This window comes from Echinops telfairi, unplaced genomic scaffold (genome assembly GCF_000313985.2).
Source record: "Echinops telfairi isolate 266 unplaced genomic scaffold, ASM31398v2 ScPeMD7_5868;HRSCAF=6743_0, whole genome shotgun sequence".
NCBI lineage: Eukaryota > Metazoa > Chordata > Mammalia > Afrosoricida > Tenrecidae > Echinops > Echinops telfairi.
In genome coordinates this window covers 1,486,631-1,498,859 of record NW_022109767.1, presented here as the reverse complement: position 1 = coordinate 1,498,859, position 12,229 = coordinate 1,486,631, and the positions used below count along the sequence as shown (strand labels likewise).

The window sequence follows — 12,229 nt, the reverse complement described above, 5'->3', positions numbered from 1 at the left end:
ATGAATTGTATGAGCCCCTAATGAAATGATTATTTTTAAAAAATTGTTGAGTAGCGCCAGGGAAGACTCTTCAAGGGGAGGTTCACCTTCAGTCTGCTGCTCAGTAACACACCCACTATCAGCCATGTGTAACACTTCCAGCCTTGCCCCAAGCGATCCTACTTACTGTTGTAAGTGCTGAGACTCAGGGGATTCCAGGACCTCATCGATCTGATGAATTTTGCCAGTCATGGACAGGGGTATTACTATTCATGGAAAACAAAACAAAACAAAAAGCGGAAGGCAGCACCATTTGAAGTCTGGGAATATGCTCAATGATCCACTCCTGAAAATCAAAATTACCAGAGACTTAGAACTTGGAACTTTTATATATTTAGCAGAGACTCCTTCCCTGAGTGATTGGTGGAGAAGGAGGAGCTGATTTGCCGCCCGTGTTGAAGCTGGAAGCGTCTTGGAGTCAGTTGTGGGAGTGATCACGCAAACCCCAGGTCTGCACTAGGCTGATGACACAGGGAGGGGCCTTCTTCTCTGGCTGGCTCTGGAGGGACAGCTGCCATTGCTGAGAGCTAAGGGATGTCATCTCTTGCAGCGTGGCTTCTCCTCTCACTGCCAGTCTCTAGGGTCCCACCCACAGACTAAGCCTCTCACAGATCAGGGTCCTGTGCTGCCACTACCAGTGTGGAGTTCCTGCTGCCCGGGCAATGGGGTTAGAAGGTGGGGGAGCTTTGAGACCAGTAAAAATGAGCTTTCAGTCGGCTTCAAATGATACTAGTTAAATTGGGTAGTTCAATCATTCGGTAAAATGCAGACCCTTGGGTTTCTTCCCGTAGGTATTTTGGTTGGTTTGGAAGCTGCCCAGAATCCTGCATTTAAAAGCACCCTCAGTCAGTTTGCACCCCTTTGCACCCTCTGACATTCTGGGCATGGTAGCTCTCTGTCAGGGAGGGGAGGGGTGTCAGTCCGGTGAGTCTCCTTGAGCTACGGCAGCAGCCCCGGGTACCCGTCTTCAGCACCTGGTTAAGGGGGAAACTTTTGGAACCAGGGTAGCTTATAAATTACTTAAACTGCTAACCCAATAGAGTATCATCTGCCATCGGTTTCATTTTAAAATGCAGGGGCACTGCCTTTAGGGGACTGGGGGCTGTGTATCTGGTTACAGGGACATTCACTTGGCAAGCACGAATGAGGAAGCGATTCCTAATTCTAGGCATCCTGCTGAGTAGTGAGCGATGCCAGAGGCCATTGAACTGATGCTGGCTCATAGTGTCCGATGTGTGGAAGAATAGAGCCGAGCTGCATATGACTTTCAATGGCCTTTTTTTTTTCTTGGCCCTAGATTGCCAGGTCTTTCTTCTGAGGGGCCTCTAGTTGTACTCCAACTGCCAACCTTGTGGTTTAGCTTACCTGTTTGTACTCCCCAGGGACTCAGTGTATTGGCGCACTCACACCCACTCACTGCCACCAAGCCGATTCCAACCCCTCCCAGCCCTCTAGGACAGGACAGAACTGCCCTTGTGAATTTCAGAGACGGTCACCCTTTGTGGGAGTAGAAAGCCTCTTCTTTCTCCGGAGGAGCAGCAGGTGGCTTGGAACTGCTGACCTTGCCAGCGTGTATCCTTCTCCGCCACCAGCGCGTTGACCTTAGGCCAGTGCTTCGGAAACGGAAGCCCTCTAGCGGAAGGGCAATTACCTTTTGTTTGTGGCACCTGCTTCTGGTGCAGGGGGGGGGCAGGCAGCCATGGAGGCCTCCAGCACTGGGCAGCTCTGCTTCAGAGGCCTGACCGGCTCTGTGTGCCTCTGCTGATGAGCCGCCACAGAGACCCCAGCAGAAGGTCTGGGGACACGTCTCACGCAGGCTGCCCGCTGGTCAATCTCAGAAAGCTACCAGCCTTATTCTAATTAGCTGCTCTTCCTGACCTCCGACCTCCGAGGGAATTGACTTAATAGAACCATCAGCGGCTATTGCTGGTGTTCCCTTTTGTTGTTGTCCCCCCCTCCCCCCCAGTGTTGCGAACCGGCCTCTAAACAGCATCGAAATCCAGCCAGCACTGAGAGCAATCACGTGCCTGGCTGTGCACACATCCCCGGCCTCATTCAATACTGCAGAGGCTTAAGCTAGGGCCCAGGGGCTCAGATAAGGTGGGGCAGGTCAGTACTGGCGGGGAGTGGGGTGGGGTGGGGGAGTGTTTTTCCTCCAGGGTTAGAAATCCGACAGAATGGAAATTAAGGCTCTGTGTCCGACGAAAGGTGGCGTGTGGACGCTGCCTCAGCTTCTTCCCCTTCCTACGAACTTGGCTAACTAATTTTCCAGTCGCGCAGACCAGGGTAGTTCTCGTCACTCGGGAATGCCCTGCCCACCACGGACCATCACCTGGTCATTCCTCAGGTGCTATGCCAGAGAGAGATGCAGACATGATTGGCATCCTGGCAGAGCTGTAAAGCTAGAAGGTCAAACTGAAGGGCAGCTGTGGTGAGTGATTTCCACGACGCTGTGTTCTGTGCTGTACACACGTGCACATGCACATGCACACGCAGTCTGTCGGGCAGGGGTTTGCCTTTCTCTAGTGTCACAGGAGGAAACGTACCTGGCTGGCGACCGTGGAGTCCCAATAGCTATTTCCCTGCAGGCTGTTGTCTCTGAAGACCCATTTTATAAAGATTCCTCCCCATGTGCAGGAAGGACAATCAGTATGGAGATAGATATCTGGTTTAAGAGCCTAGCTCTGCACTTAGAGCAGCGCTTCTCAACCTGTGGGTCGCGACCCCTTTGGGGGTCGAATGACCTTTTCACAGGGGTCACCCGATTCATAGCAGTAGCAAACTTGCAGTGATGAAGTAGCAACGAAAATAATTTTGTGGTGGGGGGTCACCACCACATGAAGAACTGGGTTAAAGGGTCGCGGCCTTAGGAAGGTTGAGAACCACTGGTGTAAGACAAGGGAGAAGTAGTCTTATGTGCTTCGTGGACGTTCAGGTTTCACAGGAGTAGAAAGCCTCGTCTCCACACTAACCCTAAAACAACACATTTACGCAGTGACCATTAAGTTGATGTGATTCACAGCAAGCCCATGTGTACAGCGGAGAACTCTACTGCATGGGGTGTTCAAGACGGGGTGACCTGTTGGTAGGAGAGGGCCAGACTTGCCTTCACCAGGTGACGTGAGGGACATTACACTTTAAATCACCTAAGCTCAACCCATCCCTTCTTTTTTTTTTTTTTCCTTCATAATTTATTTATTTATTTTATTTTTTTTAATCGTTTTATTAGGAGCTCACACAACTCTTAGCACAATCCATACATACATCAATTGTGGAAAGCACCTTTGTACATTCATTGCCCTCATTAGTCTCAAAATATTTGCTCTCCACTTAAGCTTCTTCGCATCAAATCTTTGCTGCACCCAACTCCTGTACTGGTGAGACCATGTCAGAGGCCATGATCCTGGGAATCATGCCAGGATAAACTTGACCTTGTGGACCAAATTACTCTTTGACTTTCTAAGAACTGACTTTGAACTGCTTATATTCAAAACATCCTGTTACCTAATTGACAGAAACTATACTGAAGGATCCCCAGGGCAAATCACCCTGTCCTCGCCTTTTGTCCGAATCACTTTCATGTTACAGAAAGATGGTGTGAACAGTACACCCCACTGAAAGCACACCCCATATCAAAAGTGCTGCTTTCAGGCTTGTTCTACCACTAACCCATGAACCCATGAGACGGGCTTATGTAAACTACGGTGCGATGGCTCAGGGCCATGTAACACTGTGTTCTGACAAGAGGTAACCATGAGTCGGAGCTGAGTCACAACTAACAGCAGCCAGCTGGATAGCCCTTTCCTCCCTCTGACCTGTTTCCGCAGCAGGAAAAGGAAAGGGCAAGGGTACAGATCAGCAGAAATAGGGATGCCTGACATTTCCTGAAAGGAGCCCTGGTAGCATAGTGGGTTTTGCATTGAACTGCTAGCCATAAGTTCAGTAGTTCTCAATCACCCTCGGAAACCCGGGATACAGATGACAATTTCTGCTCCCCAAAGAGTTACAGCCTCTGAAACCCACAGGGGAAGTGCTGCTCTGTCCTATGAGGTGGCTACGAGTCGGGTGGCAGGTTAAGAAATTTTTTTTCTGATTTTTTCCTTCCTTCCTTTGCACACAAATCAACATGATGGATCGGAAGCAATCAAACGTCTTGATTTATAGTGTACCAATAGATACATGTAATAAGAATTTGAACATTTCTCTTTGCCTATGCTAAGTTGTAAGAGATAGAAAGTTTTTGGGACTCATTGAGATTTTCCTGCTCTCTGAGAACCATCTGAGGAGCCCTGGTGGCATAGCGGTTACACTTTGGGCTGCTAACCACAAGGTTAGCAGTTCGAAACCCCCAGCTTCTCTGAGGAAGAACGATGAGACATCCTCCTCTTGTAAAGCACTACAGTCTTGGAAACCCACAGGAGTATTCCACCCTGTCTTGTGGGGTGGATATGAGTCAGACAGCGAGTTTGAAGCTTTAGTTTGAGAACCACCTGCTGGTGTCTATCCAAATCAGGACCACTCCTGTAACCTGAGGATGTGTTGGATGGAGGAGCAATTGATCTGACCAGTGCTGGGAACTTGCAAAGGGGGATTTCTAGGTAAGATAGACCCCTTGAGAACCAAACAATTCTCCAAAGAGGAGAAGGCTGGCAGGCCAGTAATGAAGCCAGAAGCCTCCTGGGCTCTGCCCAGGGCGACGGTGAAGATTCAATGAAATCTCACGAGTGAAATAGCCCATCCCGCAGCTGGGACTCCATGGGTATTTATTTCTCTGCCAGTCTTTTGTCATCTGCTGAGATGTAAATCCCAAAGCTCTGAAACGCACTGCCACCGGGTAGATTCTGACTCACAGTGGCCCTACCGGACCCCGGAGAGCTGCACCTCTGAGTTTCCAGACTGTAACTCTGTACAGGAGTAGTCAGCCTCGTCTTCAACTACGGAGCGGCTGGTGGTTTCAAACTGTTGACCTTGCGGTTAGCAGTCCAACGAGTAACCATGAGGCCAGCAGGGCTCCTGAACTAGATGCAGGTAGCTGTAAATTCCCTTTCCTACACTTTTCCTCCCGACATTTTCCTGGTCCCCCAGCCTGTGATGGAGGTCAGAACCCAGACTCCTACAGCTCCATCATGTCCTCAGAGCCAGAGGAGCATCTGGCATACAGTAGGTACTCAATTCATGCTCGTGGGATGCATTCATAAAGCCTAAGAATGAAACGAATGATACACACGGGTGCAGCAGATGGGGTAGAGAGAAGGGAATTATAGAGAGAAGGCTTTGAAGTGATTGAAGTCCCTCTTTTTTATAGAAGAGAGATAAACAAACAAAAGCCCCAATGTCCTGTTCAAGCTAGTTGGTTGGCAAATTAGATCCAGAACCAGAGCCATCTCCCTTTCAGGAGCGAGTCGACGTTATGGTCAATGTGAAGGTGGACTGCATACGCCAATGTATTACCCTAACTTCAGTGAGCTGATGAACCAATTGCTGTCAAGTTGATTGGGACTCATGCTGACCCCAGGGGTGCCGGGGTAGAATTGAGCTCTACTAGTTTAGTAGAACTATACACCCCCTGCAGTGTTTTTAGTGGCTGACGTTTGGTAAAGCACCTCCTGGTGCCTCTGGTTGGACTTGAACCACCAACTGTTCCGTTAGCAGTGAGTGGTTTCAGCCATTTGTACCACCCCATCTCCCGAAGAGCTTACAGTCTCAAGAAAGTGAGAAGCACAAGGTGTGGCCAGATGCTATTCTGATCACCCTCGGTGTGCTGGTTTTGTTCCTGGCAATCATTTTCCCTCAGAGCAGCAGCCAAGGTGCCCTGGGTTGGCTGCCTCAGGAAAAGGACCCTGCAGAACAAGAGGGGACTGAATAGTTGACCTTAGTTTCTGTTTTTCAAAAGAGACTTTTGAAGGTCAAGGCAGAAGCTAAAGGAGGTAAGAAGGAACCGGATCTTAGAAGTCTGACGTCTCCGTGCTAACTTTCAAAGCCAGGCTAAACATAACGCCATGGCTTTCCCTTGTGAGCTAATCACCAGTGAGAAGCAGAAGGCTCCCGTCTGTTGCCCTGTGTAAAATGAAGTGCGTTCCATGGTTCCTTAGACCTCGCATGGACCACCCATGGTGGAAAGGCAGACAGGCCTGCTCCACGCACACAGCAAGTCCTTGGCACTGCTCGATGTTAGCTGACAGCCTGGTCAGATCTTTCAGCGTTGCGGGGCTGGGCTGCCTCCCGCCTTCCACTGCCTGCGGGGGGCAGTGTCTGTGGGTCAGTCCCTGCCACTCTTCACAGCCAGGCCAACGTCGGTTGATGTCAGGGGGAGGAGATCAGCATGCCCTGGTTCTCAGAGAAGCACAAAGGACCTCTAGACAAGATGCAATGTAGGGAAGAGAAGCAAAGCATTTGGGGAAGGAAACCTTGACATCTTTTAATGAACAACTGATGTGACTTTTTCCTTTCCCTACTGGTGTTTCAGCAGTTGAAGTTTTCATCTGGAAGACAGTGCTTCAGATGACCACTATGGGCGGGTGAACGGTTGGTTCATCCACAGCTTCTCCTAGAAGTCGAACAATGTATTAACACCAAATGCAGTCTGTGTTCTAAACAGGGATCTCTAGAGAAACAAAACCAGAATGCTAATAGTTTTATATATATTTATACAGATAGATAGATGTATGACATAAGAAATAAAGTAAATTAGATTATAAAGCAGTAAAAATGGCTCAGTGCATCTCACTCCCGTGAGACAGTTGTGAGACACTGGCAGTCCTTCAAGTCTTGAGGGCTGCCGGGTAGTCCTCTGTAGAACAATTCAGGCTATCCGGACCCAGACAGCAAACAGCAAGGCAGGTCACCAACAGTCAGCCAGATGACTGGGTCTGACAGCCCCCAGCTCAAGAGATGTAAATTCCAATGGTGTGGAGAAGCACGTCTTGAAGGAATCTCAAATTACAGCGACACAGTCCACAGGTTAGGTGTCCTGCAGGTAATGTAGCTTGAAAATTGAGGCACAGAACAAGCAAGGCAGCCGCACACTGGTCTGATGATCAAAGAAAAACAGTCAAAAAAGTCAAGGCTCACCGAGCCATTTATCTCTCTGCCCTTCAATCAATCCCGCATGTGTTTATCGGCCAGGTTGACACAATAAACTAACTACCTCACAGTCATACACCAGCCCCTCTCTCCCAATCCCTCCTAGCTCCCAGCTGGAGGGCCTGGGGTCAGACTGGGAGCATTCACATGCCAGATGGAATCGTGAATCTTGGAAGCAGGCCTGGTTCGAGATTAGCTGCAGCTCTCCATCCCTGTACCAAAATGCGTCCTCCACTGTTGATTACATGTCAACTTTTGTTGTAACAATCCTGCCATTCCTTGACGAACAGTTGAATGTGCAGAAAGACTTGTATGGAAGGGAGATGCACCTTCTTTGCTAATGCCATGATGACTTTGACTTCACCATTAGTTATCTGCGAGCCTAGGAAAATCTGGGGCTTAGAAAAACTGCCATTTTCACTTACAAATAACACAAAATTTCTGTGTTGTTGGACAAAAGTCTGCAGGTCAATAGCAGCATAGTCTTGTAACAACCAAATACATGAAAAACCAAACAAACTTCAAATTCATTGTTTCCATATCTTTGTCTCTAAGCTGCTCTCCATCGATAGTTTAGGAACTCAGTAGCTGCCAGTCTGACGTAGCCAGGATTCTGGTGATTAGTTGTCTGTCCAAGGAATCTCCCTCACCACTTCCTCTTCCGCAGCAGAGTAGAATCAAGGGGCTTGCGTTCCAGGTTAGAAAATAGCATCATCATCATCAGCCTGAGTGCTCTAAATAGTTGCTATCTAAACCTCCTCTTTGACATTAATGTGATTTTATTGGGTCCATCGCAGGATGCCGTCATGGATGAAACAGTGCAGAAGTTGAAACAGCAGTTGATGGCTTCCCAGGGCATCTCTAAAGATGTTCGCACACCGATGAAGGAGGTACTTTTCCTGACTACACCTTTTGGGGGGCTGTACTTTCCTCTGAAAGACAATGATAATCTTACACTTGGTTGGGAAATTCGAATGTTCTGCAAGGCAGTTGTCTTAGACATACACATACATACCATACACTGCTCACACACACAGACATACACATGAGGGTAAGTGAAAAATATTGTTACTAGAGTTTGAGCCCACACATGTAATGGCTTATCCCCCCGAAACATGTCTCTCTGATCAACAGATGGAAAAATTCTCTCAATAAATACCTTTAAAAAATGGTTTTTCTAGAGTCCTTCAATCAAAAAGGAAATGTGCCATGGGAAAACATTATTTTGAGGTCAGGGATAACATCAAAACTTTAAGAAAACTCAAGTGGACATCTTCCCAAATCACCGAATCGGATCTGAAGGACGCATACACTTGATGTCATGATGCAGCAGTAGATAAGGGAGGGTAGTGGTGGCTCATGGGAGAATCCGCACCTTCCTTGTGGGAGACCCAGCTCAAATCCCAGTTGCTAAAACAGGCTCAAAAGTAGTGGTGATGACTTGGGGAACATTTTTGCAGCAATTGCCTCTTCTTTTGGATCTGCCTAGTGACAAAGAATGTGTAGTTGCCCATCGTTTTCATTGGGTCCATCAATATTTCTACCAGTTTTATGATGGAGGAAGTGATAAGTCGTAGACCTTTCAGATATCTGACGCCACAATTGTCTCTTTGTAGAACGTCCAGTTCAAGTTGAACCTAACTATGAGGAAAAACTGACAGTAAATGAGTTTAACTTTCAGTATCAGCTCCCAAAGGCGTTTGGGAAGACCTTTAACTGGAGCATGATAAATGCTCAACACAATTATTATTTTGGATTGGAAGCTCATGGAAGACAGATATTCATAGGGCTTCAAACATAGGAAGAGCACTGTGTTAGGCCGGGTTGACTAGAGCAGCAAATTTAGTGACACTCATATATGTGTAAGAAAGAGCTTTATAATAAAAAAAGAGCTTTATATCGAAAAGTAATTATAGATCAGGAAACCATCCCAACCAAGAGCAACTCAAATCCCTAAGTCTGATACTAGTCCATTAAGTGCCTCTTCAGACTCATGCAGTCACACGCAATGAAGCAGAATGCAAGAAGATCACAGGCCAAAGTTGTGGTGCAAGGTTGCGTGGATTCAACGGTGGTGGCTCTGGCAGCCATCAAGGCCAGCCAGGCGGAAGGTGAAGACAGAGAGAGAGGGGGAGGTTCCCAGAGTCCTCCTTATGAGAAGGCCACGCCCACAAGGAGGCACTATCAGGCTGTGACCTGATTGACAGATGGCATACCACCTCCTATACTCTTTTTTTTTTTTTTTAGCATAAATTGATAACTTCACAATCTTGATCTTTCAGCAGAAGAACAGTCTGTTGTAATATTATATATGTATGGATATATACATATATATCTCTCTATATATGTATATATATCTAGATATATACATATCTCTCTATATATATATGTATATATATCTAGATATATACATCTATATCTCTCTCTCTATGTATCTATCTATCTATCTATCTATCTATCTATCTATCTATATATATCTTCAAGTTGCCATGAAATGATATAACTACCACAGGTACAATAACTGTTGAAAGAATCATGAAAAATCAATGAATGGTCATGAGAGACAGAACTCCAAGCTGAATCTGTCAGATCTCTCTGGGGATAGATATACCTCAGTCCTTGGCTCCACGCGAGAAAGAATTCACGCCGAAGGCTGATTTGTGATCCAAGTGAGTTTTATGAGCGTTAGAAGTTTCAGGTTTACACAGGCACCCACAGGGCACCTCCCGAAGGTGCAGCCTGCCTGGAAACTACTCGCAAAGTCACCCGGTCGACTCTGAGTTCCCGCCTTTTCAATGATTCCACTCGGGGAGGCGTGGTGGACGACCCCTGGTCGACCCCATTGGCTGAATTGAATTAGGTGGGCCAATCCAGGTGCAGCGCCCACCCACGCGTACCTGGCGGGAAACCTGAACCTCTGAGCATGTGCAGTGTGTCACTCTGTTTCCGTAGCCCAGACCAATGGGCATGCGTTAATGGACGCCCCAGTCTTACACTAGACTGACTACCTAACAAATCCTCTCTCTGTGAGATGCTAGCCTTTCTGTCCTGTGTATGTCCTGTCGTGCCTTTTATCCATGGAAAAGCCATAAACAAACCCAGAGCCGCGGGAGTTGACGCCAGCCCACGGAGCGCTCCATGAACGGACACTGGCCAGAATCACAGACAGCTGTTTCTTCCTCTTCCTTTAGCTCGCCAGCATGTTCTTGTCCGAGGATGAGAATTTTCTTCTGCTGTTTCGACGGGAAACTCCCTTGGACAGCAGCGTGGAGTTTATGCGGGTGAGTGTGGGGTTGTGGCTCTGTAGAGGAAGAAGGTTGAGACAAAGGCAGGACTCCAATTAGTCCCCAGGTCTGCCACCCATCCTGCCCGGTCCCCAAGGCCAAGGCAAGAGGGGCCGAGTGATGAGCCAGACCTTTGACTCCAAGACCCCAGAGCTTTCTTACGATGTTGGCTGGAGAGGGTAGACAAAGGCCAAGAAAATGTCCTGGCTTAGACAAGGTACCTAGCAGGTAGGTACCCAGAAGAACAGAGAAGGTGGAGGGGTGGGAAAACAGTGGAGAATGTAGAACAATGTGTCCCACTTAATGCTTTTAGCCCTGTGCAGTTCCAGTGAACTGTTAACGCAGTACCTGGTTTCCGGAAACAACCAGGACCACACCTTTCCAGTCAAATGAGAAGCCTTTATTAAGAGCCGGTGACCCGGAGGCAACTATCACTCAAGGTCTCTCCTCTGGCCCTGAACACACCACAAAGTTCAGCTTATAAAGCATTAAACCACTGGTGGGTGGGGTGATTTTTACACAACTATGCAAAAAGGCACACTGGTCGGGTGAGGAGTTTCAAGGAGAAGCCAGCCCCTAACACATCATTACAGGTACGGTAGGCACAATTGCACAGCGATAATAAGTAAAGATTATAGTAAAGTCATAGAGAGCATGAGAGATAGAAGAGAGATTGAAATAATGGAGTCAGACACATTTCATGGTAGCATGCTCACCTCGGTCCCGCTTGGTGGTCCACGTGGAGAGAGAGAGACTCTTTAACGCTAACCAAGGCTTTTATATTCTCTGGGGACATGCAAGCCCCCTAATTACAGGGGCAGACATACGTCACAGGAAGGGGTTGTGCTATAGGTAATACAGTAATGGGAGGGGGTGATCTAGGGGTATCCACACAATAGGAAGAGGAGGGATTGGGGGTATACATGTGGCAAAATGGGCGGATTCTGGAATTAGGATGGCAGCTTAATTTTGGATGTCACAGAGGCGGTTTGACCTGTTCCCTGACTCGACTGATGGAGACCATGATCAGTAGAGTGTGAACTCCACCTACAGAAACCAACCTAATGGTCACAAGCCTCAGGGCGAAATAGTCCATTGTCCCCAGCAGCAGGGAGCAGGGCCTACGGTGTAGTCTGGAGACTTAACTGTCTTCAGGGAGGATGTCTGTAAGCATCTGACCTCCCCCCACAGGGAGTTGGGGAACTTTTAAAGCACTCAGCCCTTAGGGTGTGGGTAGATGGCCAGCAATGTTAAAATCAGCAGCTCCCGGGCAGGGCAAAAACCAATGTAAAAGTAGTCAGGTGTAAGCAGGAAAAGTACAGAAGCTAAATTCAGTTGGCTAATTAATAAACATCTATGCCTTTTGACAATGCGGCCTTGAACCTATGGACACTACCTATTTTTAAGTGTTGGTAATTTTGAAGGTACTGTAATTTTGAAGGTATGGTGCACCCCAAAGCATAACTTATTAGCTTCATGTCTGCTTGAGTAAAAGCCAGGCAAATAAATGTCCCCCACCCTCACCCCCTTCTCCACCCCCTATCCCTTTCTCTCTGGCTGCACCTGCTCTCAGCCTCTAGCTATTACGGCTGGTGAAAGATGATCAAGGGCAGAACACCGTTTCTCTAAGGCCCTGAGAGTGGAGCCACGAGAACCATTGCGTCCAAGATGCTGAGTCTTTAGACAGGTAACAACGAATCCCTTAGGAGATAACTGAGAGGTTGGAGAGGGAGATGCGGAACAGAGGTAGAATTTAGCCAGGAATGTGAAGTTGAGGAAGATTTTATTGAGGCAGGGAAAGAACTCCCAGGAGGGAAGGGAGA

General features: G+C 47.7%; 1 protein-coding gene across 1 annotated transcript in view; it reads left to right on the top strand.

Moving 5' to 3' along the window:
• SCGN (secretagogin, EF-hand calcium binding protein) overlaps window positions 1-12,229 on the top strand; it is a 57,343-nt gene that overhangs the window by 2,405 nt on the left and 42,709 nt on the right. The window contains exons 3-4 of the mRNA XM_004712518.2: window positions 7,920-8,012; window positions 10,314-10,403. Coding sequence (XP_004712575.1) covers window positions 7,920-8,012; window positions 10,314-10,403 — 183 coding nt within the window. The remainder of the gene's footprint in view (window positions 1-7,919; window positions 8,013-10,313; window positions 10,404-12,229) is intronic.